Source organism: Arachis duranensis, chromosome 6 (genome assembly GCF_000817695.3).
Source record: "Arachis duranensis cultivar V14167 chromosome 6, aradu.V14167.gnm2.J7QH, whole genome shotgun sequence".
Classification (NCBI taxonomy): domain Eukaryota; kingdom Viridiplantae; phylum Streptophyta; class Magnoliopsida; order Fabales; family Fabaceae; genus Arachis; species Arachis duranensis.
In genome coordinates, this window is record NC_029777.3 from 17,299,478 (window position 1) to 17,320,878 (window position 21,401).

The 21,401-nt window shown below is 28.7% G+C and overlaps 1 protein-coding gene across 1 annotated transcript; it reads right to left on the bottom strand.

The window, feature by feature from the left end:
- Positions 1-4,106: 4,106 nt before the first annotated feature.
- LOC107493212 (protein SMALL AUXIN UP-REGULATED RNA 51) lies at positions 4,107-5,048 on the bottom strand. Its single transcript, XM_016114297.3, has one exon. It carries the CDS (start codon positions 4,876-4,878, stop codon positions 4,579-4,581), a length of 300 nt encoding a protein of 99 aa, XP_015969783.1. The 5' UTR covers positions 4,879-5,048; the 3' UTR covers positions 4,107-4,578.
- Positions 5,049-21,401: the final 16,353 nt, after the last annotated feature.

Genomic DNA, 21,401 nt, shown 5'->3' on the forward strand with positions numbered 1-21,401 from the left:
CCAATTTTGCAAGCATTCGCCCTTCTTCCGCTGGCGGCGGCGCGGGGCCCACGAGGTTCGATGACTTCAAGGAGCACCACTGGCAGAAATGGGTGATTTTTCGCATAAACTCGTTCCTCTTGTCGCAGAAATCTCCCATCACTTTTGAATCCAGCGGCTCCACACCTTTCATGGAGGACATCCTCAAAACCCCGACGCTCCTTCTGGGAGAGATCGGGTACCGTGTGTCAAAGCTCGATGACGACCTTGCCCCTCTCCTAAAGAGCCTCAAGTACCTGTTTGTGTTCAACAAATTCATGCTCAAATCCCCCGCTGTCCCTCACCAGTGGCCTTCCTTCCTCGCACTCATTCACTGGCTCATTCTGATCGCCTCCTTTGACCCCTTCAAATCTACCTCCAATACCATCTTGTCCCTCATCCAGGCCAGGTCTGCCCAGCAGTACATCCTCAATTCCTATCTTAACTACATTAAGGGACATGATGATGTGGTTGAAGAACTCGAACTCGACTTCATGGACAAGCTCAACCACCAGAAGTCCCTCACCTAGGAGAGACTCGAGGCTGCCAACAATGAGCTCAAGAGTTTAAGGGATGACTTGGAGAGGCTGAGGTTGCATCCTGTAAAGAAGGAGGATATCATTGCTCTGATACCATGTTAGAAACAAGAGACTAAACTGAAAAAATGATTTGTGTATTATTGAGTGTATTCAAGCTGTCTAGAATGATACAATATAGAAGGGTATTTATAGATGCTAAGAGAATCAAAATAATAAAGACGTAATATCTTATAATAAATGTTCAGATATGCTAAATAATGCTAATTGATCCTAATTGATCATAATTATATTCTAACATCACCCCTCAAACTCAAGTGATCTTGAGTTTGAAATTTATTTAAAACAACGAAATAAAGAGAAAAAATGCATAAACTGATAGAACGGGTGCAGATGGAACTGCCAAAAAGAAGCGCAAATGGAACTGCCACTTGTCTGAAGGAAGCACAGACGGAACTGCCGCTTGTCTGAAGGAAGTGCAGATGAAACTGTCGGAAGGTACGTGACAAAAAAGTATATGATTTTTCCATAGAAATAAGTAAGCAGAAGATGATAATGGTGTTTGATTCATTAGACTCAAAAAAATACAAAACAGAGAGATCAGGCTAGTCGGTGAGGTGAAAAAGTATCAAAGAATTTGACAAAAGAGATGAAAAAAATGGAACGAGAAAAAATATGAAAAATACGGTAATTTCAACCGAAGAAAAATAACCTTTCCTCCTCAAAGAGGATACAATGACTCTGATACCATGTTAGAAACAAGAGACTAAACTGGAGAAAGGATTTGTGTATTATTGAGTGTATTCAAAATTGGAGTGTTCTCCGATTTCAACCACCGTCAATAGCAGACATGGACTCCGTCGCCAATTTCGCAAGCATCCGCTCTTCTTCCGCTGGCGGCGGCACAAGGCCTACGAGGTTCGATGACTACAAGGAGCACCACTGGCAGCAATGGGTGATTTCCCGCATAAACTCGTTCCTTTTGTCGCGGAAATCTCCCATCACCTTCAAATCTAGCGGCTCCACACATTTCACATAGGACATCCTCAAAACCCTAACGTTCCTTCTGGGAGAGATCGGGTACCGTGTGTCGAAGCTCGAAGCCGATCTTCCCCCTCTCCTAAAGAGCCTCAAGTACCCGTTCGTGTTCAACAAATCCATGCTCAAATCCTCTGCTGTCCCTCACCAGTGGTCTTCCTTCCTCGCACTCATTCACTGGCTCGTTCAGATCGCCTCCTTTGACCCCTCCAAATCCACCTCTAATACCGTCTTGTTCCTAGTCCAGGCCAGGTTTGTCCACAAGTACATCATCAATTCCTATCTTAACTACATTAAGGGCCATGATGATGTGGTTGAAGAACTCGAACTCGACTTCATGGACAAGCTCAACCACCAAAAAGCCCTCGCCGAGGAAAAGCTCGAGGCTGCCAACAATGAGCTCAAGAGTTTGAGGGATGACTTGGAGAGGCTGAAGTTGCATCCCGTAAAGAAGGAGGATACCATTGCTCTGATACCATGTTAGAAACAAGAGACTAAACTGGAAAAAAGATTTGTGTATTATTGAGTGTATTCAAGTTGTCTAGAATGATGCAATATTAAAGAGTATTTATAGATGTTAAGAGAATCGAAATAATAAAAATGTAATATCTTATAATAAATATTTAGATATACTAAATAATGCTAATTGATCCTAATTATATTCTAACAATATATATGCACATTAACAGAAAACATTGAAAAGTTAGAGGCTTTTATATCAGTTATAATGTCGAGTTGTTAAAAATATGATTTCTTTGTTGATTATTATAATTTTTTATTCTCCAAAATAAATGAATTAATGTATTCATACTCATTAGGTTAAAAATTAAAATTACAAACTAACTTAGAATACTAATATTCCATATTACCAATGGGATATTAATGTGTCCGAAAATGTAATGTCTTCCTTAGCCGTATTCACCTAAAATGACTTGAAGAACTAAACTTTCAGTACAATTTTCTTTTTCAAGATTCGAATTTAAGATGAATGAAAGGAAAAGACCAATTTGTTTATCACCCCAGAGAAATCTAATATTGTTTAACCTAAATTTCTTGATTAATATATTGATCTTCGGGTAATACTTTCAAGTGAAAATAAATTGGGTAAAGTATTGAATAATTTTTTTTGTAACCTATGAAATGTAAATAAATTTTTTAGACTGTTGATGCGTGTATGTGGATGTGAATATAAATAACTCATCAAAATCAAAATTCGGTAAAGTTATACATTTCATGCATTATTTTTTTGATGAGTAATTGAATAAGTATCTTGTTTAGAATAATGTATAGATTATCTTCACCCGTGACCAAACATTCTATGTCCGTTTCTGTGGATTTCTCTTAACAGTTTTTTTCAACCGCTGCAACAGGGTTACATAAATCAAGGGGCAATCTTGGTACACAATATTCGAAGGCAGACAAAACTCTGAAAACAAGCGCAATAAGGGGCTATTTCGATTTTTGGAGTACGTGGCACCTTCTCAATGGATAAAGATAATCTTAGAAACTTGTCCCTCACATGTATCTACAAAACTAGTTCAGTTCAGTTACAAGATACGGAACACCTTAGAAATCATATAATACAAGGAAATTATTAAGATAAAGAAATTATATAATAATACATTAACACAAGTAAATTATTTTTTGTGTATGTTCTTAAATCACATCATGACACGATAGTTTTTATTTGATTTCCCAAAAAATTTTAAGTTTTTTCTTTTATTGCATGTCCAGCTAGATCTGTTACTAATGTTATTGAATAAATTATATACTCATCACCTATGTAGTTTTATATGATATTATATATTCCACATAAGTTAACTCGTCATATTTAGATGATATTGCTTATTAATATCATACCTGTTATAAAAAAAAATATTCTAAAAAAAAATAAATAGTGATATATTTTAACACATACACTTTTTTTTCCCGAAAGTTAGTTTTTTGAATTAAAAATATAAATAATGCATAAGTATATTTTTGTTTCTCTAATTATTAAATAAAATAACATAAATAACCATATATCTAATAATAGTGGCATAAAATTATTGAGTATAATAACATTTAATTTAGACTTTGAACAAAAAATTAGAACATAACTGCATAACTACAGGAGAGATCAATAATAAACATGTCGTTATCTCTAACTATAAGCATGATCTAGACCATATTTATTTATTTATGTGTTTCTATTTATCATTTAAATTTTTGGCACAAATTATTTTGTGATATGATATCAAAATTTTTATAACTAAATATTTTTCAATTATTATTAACAAAAAAAAGGAATTTCAATAAATTAAAGCAAATAAAAATACTATAAAAAATTCACAAAAAATTTAAAAATAGCTCTTGAATGAAAAATGTGTTAGAAATATAATTATTTATATTTAAATTTTTAAAATAAGTATTTTGCCATGTAAAATAAAAAAAAATTGACCCAAAAGTGCAAAGTGAGAAAGAAGAGTTGCAATTTGCAAGAATAGATATATTATTTATATATATTAGGGGAAAGACCACAATCAATAACTCTTTAAAATTAGTTATCCAACAGGGTACATTTTGACAAACTTTTCATCACCCCTGCTGAAAAAAATGTTGCCTTTCTAAGTACATATACAATCTAAACCCACAAGAACTCCTTGAGGGCCTAACTTTTCCCATCTTGAGGTTAGAGTCACTCTAAAATAAGGATCTCTTCTCCTATATATATTAATACATATATAAATATAAGAAATAAAAGGAGAGAAAATTTTATTTTTCTCTTCTATATATTACAAAATATCTGTCATGTTAATTATACGAACAACTCAATATATCGATATAAAATATATCCAGATATGTTGAGTTATAAAAATATTAAATTTTTAAAATGACAAATATTTTTATGGTAGACGAGAAAATATAAAATAAGTAGTGAATGGATCTCTAACATGCTTTGTTGTTTTTTTTTTCCAAAATAAGAAGAAAAGCAAGAATCTATGAGCTAAATGGATGATGTAACAAGAGACTCAAAAACATCCTCATGACAAGGGATAGTGAGACCTCCTTCATGATCAAAACCAAACTCTTCTTCAGCTTGATGGAGCAAGGTTTGGAAGCTAGGGCACCTTAGAATTGAAATTGGGACAATGTACCTGCTTCTATTCTCTCCAACATACACAACAAAGTGACCCTTTGGAACATCATTATCAAAGCCTTGCTTCTTCCCTAAACTTGAGCATCTCTTGAGAATTTGCTTGAGAAGTGGTGCTTGATGAAGCCTAGTAGATTTTCTCAAAGCCATTATTATTATTAATATGAGATGTGAAGGAGAATTGAATAGAGAAAGTGGCAAAAAAGTGTGAAATGAAGAGGGTATGCATATATTGTTACTTAGAATGTTAAATGGAAGAGGGGGGTATTTATTATTGGTGGTGAAGGGTGGTGAGATAGAGTTATTTAAGAAGAGAGAGAGATAAGGAGAGTCATGTGGGGTTGTGGGGACAAAGGACAAATGCATAGGGTTGTTTTGGGGGGTAGTGCAATTCTCAAGACCATGTAGGGAGCTTCAACTGTTTGGCTCTTATAGCCCTTGCTGCCCTTCCTTTCGACAACTAGGTCCCTCTTCTCCAATTTACTACTATTTATTTCTTTCTTTTATTTTATCGCTACATTTTATTCACCTCCTCTAAGGTAAGAACATATTATATATAGAACCTTTTTGTTTATCATACTTATATTTATGGATCTTCTTTGGGAGGAGATATAAATATTTTATCTATAGGGAGAATAGTGTTATATTTCTTAAGCAAATATATCTATGTATAATTTTGGATTAAGTACTTTTTTTCGTTCCTAAGATCTGGGACTAAAATTAAAATTGTTCTCGATCTTTTTTTGTTATTAAAATTATTCTTAATATTATAAATCGTTATAAAATTGTCATTTTCTATTTTAATTTTATCTTTTTTTACTAAATTAACCTTAATAATTAATATAAATAATAAAAATAATATTAAAAAATAAAAACAAACCCTTCCTTCTCATACACCTGCATCCCCACTCCCTTATCTCTTCCCTTTCTTCTCTTCCCATCCAAGCAGAAAATCTACAAGCAGAAAATCTCATAACAAATTCAGATTATACAATATATATAAACAGAAATTACAGTTCACACAAAAGAAGAAAAAGATGAAAAAGACGCAGAAGAAGAATTAGATTTCTGTTTCCTAGTCCAACTACAGCAGCAACAAACAAAATCAACAGAAATGGCAGTTCAAACAACAATTCATCAATCTTCATTGTCAAGTTATAGTTACAAATATGCGGTGCCACAATTTTAACAACAACAAAATTCATGTCAAACTTTAAAAATCATAGATGCATAAGAAGAAGAACTCGATGCAAACTCAAATTCAACAAATAATTCCACAACAAATTTGCAGAATGTATCAACAATTTTAGATCCAGATTTTCAATTCCACATCCAAATAAAATCGCATCAGAGATATCTTCTTCCAGGAACAAGTTCAACCAATTTGAACACACAAGCAACCCAAATTTCATTTCTGCAATCATAATTCCTGATTCAGAGACCAGCTTACCTGTATGTCGGAACGCAACCTTTGGATGTCGGTGGTTGTCCATGGTGGAAAACAAATTCAGTCGAAGACGAAGCAGCGACAGATTTGACAACAGGTAACGACACCGAAGACGACACCTCCGTAAAAGGAGAGCAGATGCTCACAACACCTTGGATTGACGGAGTGAAAGCAGCGACCAGCACCAAAAATCCTCAAAAGTGTGGTGAAGATTCTGCCAATATATATTTGTATAATTTTAGATCATCTCAACTCTAGAAGAAGATATATTCTATTTTGTAACAAATTAAAATTAAATAAATTATATGTAATATCATTTGATCTCAAAACATAACAAAATAGTTAACTCTTAATTTAGAAAATAATGTAAGAGTTAGATATGTCTTCAAATACTTGAAACCTTAAGTAGAGCCATATGTATAGTATTAAAAGATAAATAAAGAGCCTAATTCATATTGAGATTTAATTGATTGAACAAAAATAAAAAATAAAATAAACAGTAAAATGAATACTAAACATTTTATTTTCTTTTTTATTTTTTTTGTCTATATCAAGATTTTGAAAATTGAATCGATAAAATTAAAAGTTTAAAAATTCAACCAAAATATAATTGGAATTGAATTGGATATATAATAAAATAATATATTTATGTATAAAATATACAATTTTTAAAATAAAAATAATTTTTTTTATTTTATTATTTTAAATCTGTTAACTACCAAAAAAATTACATTGATTCAACTAACTTATAAATGTGTTGATCGATTTATTACAAAAGGATTTTACCTTCAATAAGAACCAATTTTCAATTAACTAGGTCGAACCGGATAATTCGCTTTGGTTCTCAAAACATTATTTCACAAGCTGTACTTTCCCTTTTAATTCTTTCGTCCTTGTTTTTCTCTCACATGTGAGTTTCCCTAACAAAACTTAAAAAATAATTTTCTTTCTTTTATTATTTTCATGCTTCGACTGTAGAGTTTGAACATTATTTCATAAATTATTCTAAAATTATATGCATTTTTTTTCCAAATGAAAAAAAGGTTCAATTTTATCAGGATTTTAATACGCGGTATATCTTGAAGAAATTAAATACTATATGAATTTTTTCTATTTATTTTTTCCCCCTTCCCCTGGATGAAGTAGCAAGTGATGATATATATTTTAGCGTTTCTAAGAATGTACGGTTGTTATTACAAGAAGAAGTAGCTTTGCTTTAAGTAGTGTGCCATAGCATTATTCTTCTTAGCTGAGTCCCCTTTTTGCAATAAAGATGAAAGTGAAGAATGATACCACTCTCTGTAAGACTCTGCCCTTTCCATAACTTATTTTAAAGCACCCAATCCTTTCCTCTTTTCTTTCGACTAGTTTATGCCCAATAATAATAATAATAATAATGAATTGGAAAAGTAAGAGGAGACAATGTATGTTTTATACGATGTGTACAATAGAATTAATTTAAAATTAAAATTAAATTATATGTAACTAATTAATTTTAGAATAAAGTATCGTTTTTGTCCTCAATATTTGGGGTAAATATTATTTGTGTCCCTAACGTTTAAATTGTTCTATTTGTATTCCTAACATTTGTAAAAATGATTCAATGTTATCCTGCCGTCAATTACATATCATGAATGCTTTAGTTTGAGTTTTAAAAATCTCTTCTTCAAGTTAGAATACAAATGTTTGGGATAGAATCATCGATCCACTCCGAAAAATAGCTCATCAAAAGTTGAAACTAATTCCTACAACATTTACATAATTCACTTTTTTATGGACATAATTGAATCTAAACACAAATAGTGGGTATAATATTAAAATCGAATACATCTAAGTAAGACCTAATTGAGAATGAATACATTCAAGTGAGAATAGTTGAAAAATATAATCTGATTTGTTAGTATAATTGATAGTAGGATAACATTAAATCACTTTTATAAACGTTAGAGATACAAATAGGACGATTTAAACGTTAGGGACACAAATAGGACTTACCACAAATATTGGAGATAAAATCAATACTTTACTCTTAATTTTAAATAGTTTTCAATTTAAAATTTAAATCAAATATTAAGATTACCATCGATTTTGGAAACAAATAAACTACCTCCCTCTCTCACTTCTCTCTCTCAATACGGTTTGTCAACGTTCTATGTCTTTCTCATAGAGTCTTGTCGGTATACTAACGCCACGGTCACCGACCGCCATCGAAAATTGCGCCGACACTATTCCGACTGACGCTGTTGTCGCACAGGCCACCGCCAAAGGAAGACGCGCATATTGTGTGGGTTGAACTAACGGCAACGCAGCAACCCGGACATTTAGCGCCTTCGTCGCAGCCAGGGTGTGCCTTCTTCCTGACACCGTCCTCACCTCCTCCGATGCGCCTTCGCTTTCTCCCATTCTTTCAAGTCTCTTCTCACCGATGATACCACCATGCTCTTCTTCTTCTTCGGATCCAAGTATGGTTAGCTTCTTTCATGATTTGAGCCCTATACTTCACAACAATGTCGCTTTTGTCATGACTAGTCCTTCAAAATTATGTTTCACCACAATAATAGTTTCTTCTGTTTATTCTTCTTCTTCTATTTTAATGGTCAATTTATGATGGTCATTTTAGTAGATATGCGGATGGTTATTTTATTTTTATGTAGATGATTATTTTGATTAGATTGAGTTTAGTTATATATAATTAAAATATGTTAGATGTTCAATTCATTAGGTATGCGGATGATTATCTTTATCCTTAAGTGGATGGTTATTTTTATTAAGGGTGAATAGCGTGTGACAAGTCAAGTAGTCACGGTGAAATGGAATGATTATTGATGAAGGTGGGGTGGCCGCTGGTTGAAAAAGAAGAGAGTATTAGAGGATCTCATATGGTTTTTTTGAAATAACTAACTGAATTTTTTAAAAATTTAAAATTTGAAATTGGAGAATTTAAAGTTTGATGTGAAATAACTGAATAAGAATTTTTAAATTTATTATTTCGTAGATAATTTTCATTTTTAACTCATATTGAGACTTGACTCTATTGGCTCTCTAACGAGACTCTTAAAAGAGCTAAATAACCAACTAAAGATGATCCACCTTATATAAAAAATATTATTTATATACTAAAATCAATTATTAAAATTAGTTATTAATTTATTTGTGTATAAATATATATATGTGATTTAATTTATTTATAATATATATTTAAATTTTAATATATATTTTATACTAATAATTAATTTTAATAGCTCATTTTAACGTACATATAAGATAATCGATCTTATGTACAACATACTTCTTACTGTAACCCTAAAATTGCCTCTTAGTAAAATAGAAAGACCCGTTAGAAACAGAAAAATCTGTTTTTTGTCGTTGACTAGTTGAGGTTTTAAATCTTGCTATTTTGCAGTTTTTGATGTGTAGTTTTAATAAAAACTAATGAAGAGATATATTATTAGACAATTAAAAGTTGTTCAGCTGCAATTTTAAGTTGAATTAATTAAAAATATAGATTTAATGTATAATGATGCAGTTTAATTTTATCTACATTTTTAACTAGTTGAATTTAAAGATAATTGTTCTAAGAATTATCTGAAGTGTTGATTTAGAGTTAAATGTGAGGTTTAGACTCTTTATGAGATAACGTCCGACTTGTTGTCGTGCTAAGGTGTCGCCGTCCGTATTTTTTGTGAGGAGATGCGGAGTAGTATCTGTAAAAGACTTTGATGCTTAAGTTAGCAATGACTTTACACAGATTTTTAGTAGATTAGAACATAAATTATATTTGAAGAGTGTCAGTATATTTATAACAGAGTTGATAATTACCTTTGTTAGAGTATTGTCATCTTTATTGATAGATAACTTTTTTTTTTTATTTTAGAAGTCTGTTGAATCCATCTTTTAAAAAAGATAAAAATAATAGGAAAATTTGCAAAAATAATTACTTATTTAAAGCTTTTTTTTTTGCAGTGTCGGACCTCTTCAAAAATATCAGGTATAAGTTAGAGGTCTCCTCTTTAAATTGAATTTTTTATTTTTATTGAGTCAGATGTTTATCAATTTGGACCAGGTATACGAAAATTATTCTACATTTCTACCTCTACTAACTTTTAAATTAAATAAACAAAGAATATACTCTAGACTCTAGAGGAGTTTATTTTACCGGAAATTTTATATTGGATATTAGCATGATATATAGGCCTTAGTACTTAGCCGTACATGCATCGTTTTGGTTCCTCCATTTAAGTTGATTTTTGTTGCATGTAATACGTATAGGTTCGAACTTTCAATATCAAAGTTACAAAATGTTTGCCATGTCTCCTACACCTCACTCATTTCACACATTTTTCCATTTTCTTGTTCCACCCTTGAAATTCACTACTCAACACGTGCCTACTTTATCTTCTTCATGCAAACCAATCTTCCTTAAGATCTAGGGCCAATTAATTATCATTTCTTCCTCCTTTCCTAGTTTTATTCAACATAACAATATAAATTGGATAATAATTACCATAAAATCATTTCTCTACAAAATTTAACTTAATAAAAAAATACATAAATAATTATAGTAGTTATAATACATTATTTTACATAAAAATCATTTTTAGATTTATATTAAAAAAATTTTATTATAGAAATTTTGATATCATATAATAATATAACAATTTTTTTTAAATAATTAAGTTGATAGGAAAATGTACCTGGAATTTAATGAATATATTACAGAATCGAGTTTTGGGATGAAAAATTGAATTATTGAGATGAGGCGTAAAAGTACATAATATTGTTATTGTGAGTTGTGTATGACAGATGGGAAATGCATAATTAACTCATCACATGCATTCATTCATTCCCTTGTGCTATTGGATACCAATTTTTGTTTAGGTTCCTGTGTCCTTCCTCAATCACAATCACCTCCAAAAGAAGGGAGAATGCAGCAGTGTAATTAAATCTTTCTTAGTGTAAAAAATGTTAGAATTAACTGAATATTTTTTTACAAATTAAAAATATTTATAATTAAAAATCTAATTAAATATTTGACCACATATTTTTTTAAAAAAATATTTTGTTAATTTAATATTTTAGACAAAAAAAGGTCTAATTACAAAATTCAAACCGTGTAAAAATTTAATTAAAAAAATATAAAAACTTAATTATAAATTAATAAAATTATAAAGACCATCAAATTAATTAAATTTTAAAAATACTATTTACTAAAAATAGTTTAAGTAAAACTAGTATATATAATACACTAATTATTTTTGGCATGTTTGCTAACTTGTTTATAAGATCTTGAGCAACTTTTATAATACACATGGAGATATACTTGTATTTTGAGGTCACTAATTTATCATGAGTATACTAAAGTATAAAAATATTATATGTATACACTATAATTTTTTTTTATCAAAATTCAAATAAATTAAATAATTATATTATTTCTTGCATTTTATAACAGGACTATTATAAAGCTGAGTGAAAAATAGAAAAAAATATCCTTATTTAGCCTTTAGTTAATTAGTTTTCTATCTTTTCCGTTTCTTTTTAGTTTAGCTTTGTTTTTCATCAACAATATAACATACCCTTTCATAATATTTTATCTATGGGAGTCACTTTGATAAAGATGTCTAACATATTTTTTTTATGATATTTTTTATTAATTAAAATTTAACATATATAATTGATTAAATCATGTTATTTTTGTTAAAAATAGGCTAGATAAATTGATTTAAGTGAAAAAATAGTGAATTAAATCTTGAACTGGTCTAAATTAATATTATTTTTAGAAGTGCTCTGTAGAAAAGACTCATTTGTTTTCTTGTAGTAATATTTAGAGTTTAAGATTTACAATAATAATAATTATTATTTTGTGGATTTTATCCATAAAATTAAAGATAGGTGAGGATATTGGGGGAGTCACTAGGTAGATAGCATGTTGTGAATGAAGTGGCATGATGTCAATTCATGAAACACTCATAAGGCATTTTACCTTATTATTTCTGAGCCGTCACTTCTACAACAAAATTTGTGTTACAGTGTTAGATATATAATTATTTATATTTTTTTATTATTTAAATTTTTAAAATAAATAATATCATGACATAATATCATAACTTTATAATTTAAAAATCTAGAATTCAATGATCTTTGTTAATCATAAATGGAATAGTTTAATATAAGCTAAAAAAACAAAAATTTATAAAAATATTTATAAAAATCTAAAAAAACCCCTTATCTAAAAGAACATATTAAAAATATAAATATTTATCTCTTTTAATTATACCCTTAAATTTTTTTAAAAAGAATTGTATTATGAGTTATGACAACTTGATTTTATTTAATTTTAGCACATATTTGTACCTCATCCATTGCAGCAGTGTAAATGTGTAAATTGATATTTATTTCATTTTTTTGTTTTTCATGTGCACTTTATACACAATCAAATTATTAAAATGTACTGTATGATCTACTAGAGAATGAGATAGACTCAAATATTTTATTATTTAATTAATGGAATTAAGAGATTGAGACTTGTTTGTTATCTATATATTATCCAGCTGTTCCAAGGCTGGTGAGATGTTAACCATCTATATATCCAGCTTTTGCAAACTATCATAATTCACAAAGTCTTCATTGGGTTGACTACTAAATTGTTATTTTGTATGTGAGCTAACTATATACAAATTAAAGTTTTCATATATATTCAGATAACTCACTCTTATCCTTTTTCTTCTTCTCTTTTATAAGTTTAATTACCTTCATAATTTCTCCAAATGTTCTTCAATGTTTTTAATTCATCTCGCTCCTTTTAAAAAATATAAATTTAAAAGAAAAAACATACTAGTTACATAAAACAAATAAAACAACTCTCTACTATCTCTATTTTCGAAATTTCAAAATTAAAAACAAAAAAGAGTTAATTAAATTGATTTATGCTATAGATAATTTCGTAGAATTTTTCTTTATAAAAATGTTGAAAATTAATTTACTATTTTCTCTACTCTTCATAAATAAAGGATTATATGGTCATATCGTCTTCATATTATACATTTCTTAATAATAATTGTCTGGAATTTAACCAAAGTAGATATTTATTATACATGTTGGTTTGCTGCATGTGTATAGGGCTAGAAAAAGATAAGATGATGACAGAACATTCATTTATTTCTGTAAGCCAAAAGAAGGGTTCAAAAACAACAATGTACTAATTTGATGTTACAGTCAAAACCCTACCTTGCTGAACAATATCGAAGATATATAAACCGTAATTTGAATCCACCATGTATCAAATCATGTTTATACTTGGAAAAGGTTCAAAGTATTTACTGCATGTAATGGAGACTGAAAAAAAAATTAATAATTTTTTATTTTTAAAATATCTTCGTCTATATATATTAGAGATATAATTTATATAAATTTTTTTTTATTAGTGTAAATTTTTGAAAAGAAAAAAGAAATTAGTACAAGACAAATAAATAAAATGATGGTGCTATTAATCCACACTAGTGAACATATATAATTTGGTTTGGTTTGTAGTACACATACATTTTCTCTTTTCCCCTTTTGTACATGAAATTAAGGACAGATGGAATCAAGATATTTCATGGTGCTTTCAAAAAGGAATACAAAGTCCCATCATCTATGATTGATTACCAATTAGTCATATATATATACATGAGGTATGCATCCCCGGCCCCTTCATAATTAATTAGTAGATTAACTTTTAACTCATTCAATTGTGTTTTATTTGAGTAGCTTGTACATCAAGAAAAGAAAAGAAAGAAGATTAGTAATAAGAGAAGAGAAGTTTTGCTGATTGAATATGCATTATGTGATATTTGATCAATAATAATCTGATTTTAATGGAGATCATGTTTGGCTTACACATATACACTTATACAGATATAAAGAAGAGTCAACCAACTTAAATTGGTCAAAAACAAAAATGTTTGGTAATCAAAGAAAAATTAGCCAAAAACAGCCATAATTTGTCTTATTTAACATTTATTAATTGTTGCAACAATTAATGAATATTAAATAAGACAAGTTTTGACTTTTTTTTGTCTCCCTAACATTACCTAGTCAAAAAATCAGTTAAACCCGTAGAGCGTTCAATTGCATGTGTATAAATTCTGAAGACTCATTTTCTTTTGTATATTATACAAATGACCACGCTTTACTTGAATGCAGTTATATAATGCAAGTAGGTAGTCCTGGTGATCGTCGTCGAGATATTAAATTTGAAGCAGTTTATATATGGCTTTTATTAGAATAGAAGGTGTATGTGTAGGTTAGCATCTTGTGAAGAATTTAATAGAACAAATTAATAACTTTATAGTCTACACACACACACATATATATATATATAATTTAACTATAGTCCATGCCCATATCATTACCATGTTCTGAGGCCAAAATAAAGCCGCACCAAGATTATTTTCATTGATAATTAATGTGGCCACGTACGTCTCCTACTACTACTATTCTCCTCATCAGTTGCCTTTGAACTTGATGTAATTTGATTTTCATGATCGCATGTATAATATAGTAACCACATATTCTTCATTCAACGTACGTGTAACACGTACATATATATATATTACTATGACTATGAACTTTCACTTGAGCTTTCTAGTCTTTTAAATAATTTGCAAGTACCTTTCTCTATGGGTAATCGCCACACAACCCACTCCTCTATCGGATCCACTACATTAAAGTTCTAAACGATAGAGGGAAGAACAAAAGTTTTTTTTTTTTTAATAGTACTTTCAATATATCTGAAAAACAGTAATTTGAATATTAGGGAACAAGAAAAATAGTTCGAATTTATCTTGTTTAACAATAATTAATTATTCCAGTAATTATTAATGAATATTAAATAGGATAAATTTTAGCTAATTTTACTAATTTTTTTATTATCGAATATTTTCATTTAAATATCTCTATCATAGTATTAACAAATAAATTATACACATAAATACACTTATACTTTCTATTAATAAAGTGGATTTCGTTAAAGGAAAATTTGTGGAGAAGTAATTTTTAGTACTTTTTTGTTATTATTTAATCAGTATAAATATTAAATTATTTTTAATAAATAAATTTTATTAATTTATGTTTATAAATTAAAAAAATATATAAATACAAATTATATTAATTTATGTTATAATGTATGTCAAATTTTAATAAATATAAATACAAATTACATATTTTTTTAATTTATGTACAAAATGTCTATAAATATAAGTACAAATTATTGTTAATTAAATACTAATAAAAAATAATAATATTTATTGATTATATAATATTACCATAAAATTCGGTGGGTTCAATTTTTACTTTCTAGTTCAACCCTAAACTTTCTTGCTATATATTTATTTATTTAAAAAAATCATTTATGCCATTTTATATAGGGATAAAAAATAGACTAAATCAGATCAGATTTCATTATTAAATGCTAGATTTGTATTATACTTATTCAGTTTGAACTTGACCTGTGATATGTTAAAAATTTATTTAGATATCTGAGTCTATTCTGTCCAAACGTTAGACCAAAACCTAAAATCTAAACTTATGAACAAGTAAAAAATAATAAAATATTTAAGTGATTTGTTAATTCATAATTCACTTATAATTTTAGTAAAAAATATATATCCATTATATTTCAAATAAACTTACACCGGTTTAACAAGAGTTTAGAAATAGACTCTTTTTTTTTTTTGGTTCATCAAACTAAGTCAAACCAAATCTAAAATCTTGACAAGCCGTTTGACTTTAATTATTTCACTCCTAATTCTATTTTTTATTTATTATAAATAATTAATTACGCATAATAATATTCATTTTATCATAAAAATTAAGCTCGCAAATGTTAGGATGAATAATGATTTTGTTATATATATTAATAAAAAAGGAATTCTCTAAAGGAAAAAAATTTGTAAAATAATAAAGTAAAAAATCAATCAGCATTCAAATTTTAAATTCTATATATTATGTGTAAATTTATAATCTTAATTTTAAATTCTCACCAAATACATCCTTCATATATAAAAGATTTCGTGAATTTCTCATAGTAGTTTGGAAGGTATCTCTTGCATGTATTTAATGTCATTGTTGAACCCAATAACTCATTGAATATATATATGGTGGAGTCAAAATCACACTGGTAGAGAGTGCATCTTAGACTAACTAGGGTCCCCCACTACTTTATTTTCACCTTGTTTTTCTGGCCCTAAACGAAAGCGTTACAGATTTTCAGATATATGTGAACTTGTGGAGCCTGGTTCAACACAAAAATATTTCCTATTTATTTATTTTTTGGTAAAAAGAATTGTTACTTTTTCATACCAAGTTGAGGATGATTAATATAAGAAATAGTAGAAGATATGAATTAGATTATTTAATTTGATTCATTGGTTCTCTGTGTTATTCTGATTATGTGTTTTTTCTCTCCCTCTCTCTATTTATTTTTAACTTTTTAAGTATCAAAATAAATAAATAAATAAATGATACAAATTATTATTATTGCATCTTATCGGTGCTACGAAATTTCCTACTATTAATAATCTTATCCGAGTTCTCCTTTAAAATTTTTGTTTTTAGTTCAAAATCATAAATATCTCTCCATTAAAGAAAATACGTTTAAACATTATTGAAAATCCTAAAAAAAACTATTTTAACATTCATTTTTTTTTATTCAGAATTCAAACCTGTGACCACTTTCATATTGCTATATATATCTAACATGTTTTTCTAGCACAACAATATTCTTTTTTTCTGACTCGATGCGTGAATTTTGTTGAGACCCTTTTTTTATTATCTTAAACTGTTTCCTTATTAATAAGAATTAAACTCTAAATCTTTTAATTTTAAAAGTTTTAATATTATATTATAAAATCACTGACCGCAAAAAATTAAGTTAATAAATAGTATTTTAATATATATATTTTTGAAAAAAATTTCAATGAAAAAATTTATAAAATAATAAAATAAAATTTGTATGAATCTCATCATTTTAATTTAAAAATAATTAAAATTAAATATCACTTTGTCTCATTTTACAATTTTCTTAAACAGTTGAATACATTCTTTTTGTCTTTTCCTAATGTGGATCATGATAACAGTCTGACAGCTATATATGCGGTAATACAAGTAGTAACATTGTTATTAACCGTAGAAGCAAATTTTAAGGGATATATAAAGATAAAGATGAAAATGAAGGAAGATAATTTCTTTCTTTAGTTTGCCCTAGGCACCTAGCTTCTTTTGTTGTTGAAGACACATGCAACGTTATTTACTTTTGTACAGAGATGCCATAAGGACGTACAAGTGTTACTACCAACTACTTTTATTTTACCTAAATTCACCAAACATCATTCAAAGCCACAGTTATTGTTACAATATAACGCACATGTAAAACTCAACATACAAGTACTTTCAGAATTCAGATTGATGTGGATTTAACATATCAAATAATGTTATTGGGCTTAGCTTCACACGTATAAAATTATACTCTTAATTAGGTAATATAATAACTATTATTAATATCTGTATGTTATCATTACCAAAAAAATATGTTATCGACAGATTTATCAAAAAAAAAAAATGTTAGATGAATTTTATTTTTTTATTGATAAAAATTTTGTTGGTAGTTCTCTTAGGCAGCATTTGATTTATATATTTTTTGAGATAGAATATTGAATAACACAAAAATTAGCTACTATTGCTGCCACTACCATCCATTATATCTCTGTCACTACAAATTTATCATTATACACAATTCAATATAAATCGGTCAGCAAAAATTTCATAAGAATCAACAAGAATATTTATTTTTGAAAAGAAAATAGAAAAACAAAAGAGGAGGAGAAGGCAACGGAAGAACAGGTATGTAAAAAGGGAAGAACCGAGGTAGAGAGAGAGGCGGCAATGATAAACTCGAAGAGGAAGAGGAAGAGGCGACAATCGCGGATTTAGACGAAGGAGGAGATATAGCGGTGCTGACAGTAGCGGAAAAAACAATAATTGAGAAAGTGGTTATTGACAGAGAAAAGATTGAGGAAGAAGGATGTTGAGCATCTTAATTGATGGAGAAGGAGATAGAAAAAAAGAATTAGGATTAGGGGTAATTTTTTTTTTAAATTTAATAAGAGATAAAAGTATAAAAAATTGTATCCAATTGATTGTGTCTTTGTGTCTCAACATTTTAGAGGAACACTAAATACATGTATTTTGTGTGTATTTAGGCTTTGTTTGGTTACTCTATATCTTTAAAACATATAGACACAGACACAGCTATACCAAAAGATATAAACACAAATAGATATAAATTTTTTAACGTGTTTGGCATTAGTGTATAAGACACAACAATTTAATTCAAATGTCTATTTTATCCTTATTAATTTTCTACCATCATCTTCCACCAACATTAATGCTACCGCCACCATAGCTTTCTATCATTACCATTGTCACATGCAATTTTTTAACTTCATCGTAAAATACTATCTTCAACTTTCATTTATTCATCAGCTCAACAATTCAATTTTCTTATTAAAAAAACTGAAACAAGTTGAAATAAATAAAAAAATAACGAAAATGAGAAGACAGATCTCAATAATGGTCGACTACTATTTTGGGCTTTCTTGGATTTTTTTGCCTTTCTTAATGAAATTGATTCAAGTAATAGTGGAGACGAACAGATCTGAGCAACACCTTATGAATGTAGATGAATAAATCTGACCAAAGACGATGACTCATGGTGGTGATAGGTGCGACTGTGTGAAGAGAGAAAGAGAGAAGAGGAGGAAGAAAAAAGAAAGAAAGTCAATGGTGGCGGCCCGTGGCAGCAGCATGGAGGGGCACAACAATGGAAGGATAAGTAGAGTGATGGGTGTAGCGATGCGAAGAGAAAAAGAGAGAAGGAGATGAGAAATTAAAGAGAGGAGAGGCAATGATTATGGCAGTGGTGTGGAGGAGGGACACAACCATGAAGGAGGGAGGATGGAAGAAGAAACGTGGAGGTTGGAAGGATTTTGGGGTTAGAAACACAGAATAGAGAAGATAATAACCAATAAGAGAGAAAAAGGAGAATTAGGGTTAGATTAATTAGGGATATACTTGAAATTTAAAAAAAAAAGATAAAAATGTAAAATTGTGTCTTATAAATTGTATCTTAATGTTTCAGCTCAATAAAGAGACATTAAAAACATGTATTTTGTGTATACTTTATGTACCATCATATCAATCACAAATTTGTGTCTCAACAAACAAATAGTAGACATGTGCCACCGTATCCATGTCTTTAATACCCAGGGACACCAACCAAATGCACGCTTATGTACTAACGTGTCAATAAAAAAGAGAAACACTACTGTAAAGATTTGTTTTGTATAGATTAAATTTTTGTGGTTAAAAATAATTACATGTGTATATCAACAGTGGCACCAATATTATTAAATAATAATTTGTATAGTTTAAAATGAATATCTTTATTCTCTGTATGAATTTACATCTGTATATTATAATTGACCATAAAAAATATGTCTCAACAAACAAACAATAAATATGTACTAACGTATTTATCTTTCTGTGTCTTTGTCTTTAAAACCAAACCTTGCTTTAGTAATTTTGACGAAATTTACTTTTTTATATAATTAGGTTAAGCAACAAATTTAATTAGTATTTAAATATGTAACTTTTCATCTCTCATATAGAAGGAAATTGGTCCCATCCTAAAAAATTGGAAATAATTAACATGCATGTAAATTAAAGGACTATATACGGAAGTACCTCTAAATCTCTAATTAATAACATGCATTTGTAACTTTATGCTAATTAGAGATTAGATGGTACATACATATATAAGCAGAGTCATAAAATTGTGACATTAACCTCTTAAATAATTGAGTACAGTAGTGCAAATTATAAACTTTACTACTTGTGAAAGGTTAATGGCATATAGAGTAGGTACAAAAATTTATTATGTGGGTAGAGATCTAAGAAATAGAATTGGTCCCATTCACAGCTCAACTAGGAATCATTAGCACAAAAGGACTCTACGGATGTACCTCTTTGATGTATACACTCGCACATGTACCACATGCCCACATGCACTGCTAAAGTCAAATAAACTTTATGGTAAGAGGGTCCAATCAATTTTATTATTGCCTCTTCACACCCTCTAGCTTCAAGTAGTAAAGTAAAAGTGTAAAACCTCAAATATTTTTTTTAATAAAAAAGTGAATTTCTTTTTTTGACAAAGGATTTTGTAAAAGATATGTTAAATTCTCATGATATATTCTTAACTGGGAATCTAAGATGAGATATAATCTCCTAACTCCTATTCTTGTACCTTAATTTGTGATGTCTACCCCCAAAGTCTTTATGTATAGTTGGAGACACAAAGAAGTAAAAAAAAACTCAAAATAGATGTAGAAATAGCATTTTACATGCATTATAATTTTTTTTGGCTAAGCCTCAAACTAGGCTTGACAATTTTAGGAGTCAACTTCTTTTCACTCAAAGCGGGATTTATTTTTTATTTTGTTACACTTTTTGTTAGATGTGGCCCAATTTAGACCAAGTTTCATTATCTTTTGGGCCAATTGCTATATGAATGCATTGTGTATTGTGTGGAAAAAAGCATGGTTTATTGACTAAAAGAAAATACATAACCCAAGAAAAGCCCAAATAAATATACCAAGGAAGAATGACCAAAAGAAAAAAACATAGCTAAGACATTTTTGATAGCCGAAGCAAGCTACCAGGAACAAGATTAATGAAAAGGTAAAATTCAATTGTTATGATTAGATTTAGAGTTCAATTTTAGCCGATAAATGGAAAAAAAAGTTGTAGGCTTTAGTTGGAGTTTAATTTCTAAATTGCATCAAAATAAATTGATTTTGAAGAAAATGTTTTTATTTACCGGATTCTTAATATTTAAATTAAAATGTCACTAATAAATAAATTCTATATTAACATTGGAACTCCTAAATCTATTAATTTTTAATATATCATTATCTATCTTATCTAAATTTACAATTAGTTTAAAATGGAGTTGCTAGTAATTACTAATTATTGTCAAAGTTGTCGTGATAATCTTTTTTTCAAATTCCAAGTTGTTGTGATCATTAAGTAGTAGTACAAGTGTACTACATGAAATTCACCAAATAAGAAGATATTAAATTAATTAACAAATAAATCTAATTTATTGATTGATGGGAAAAATATTTTG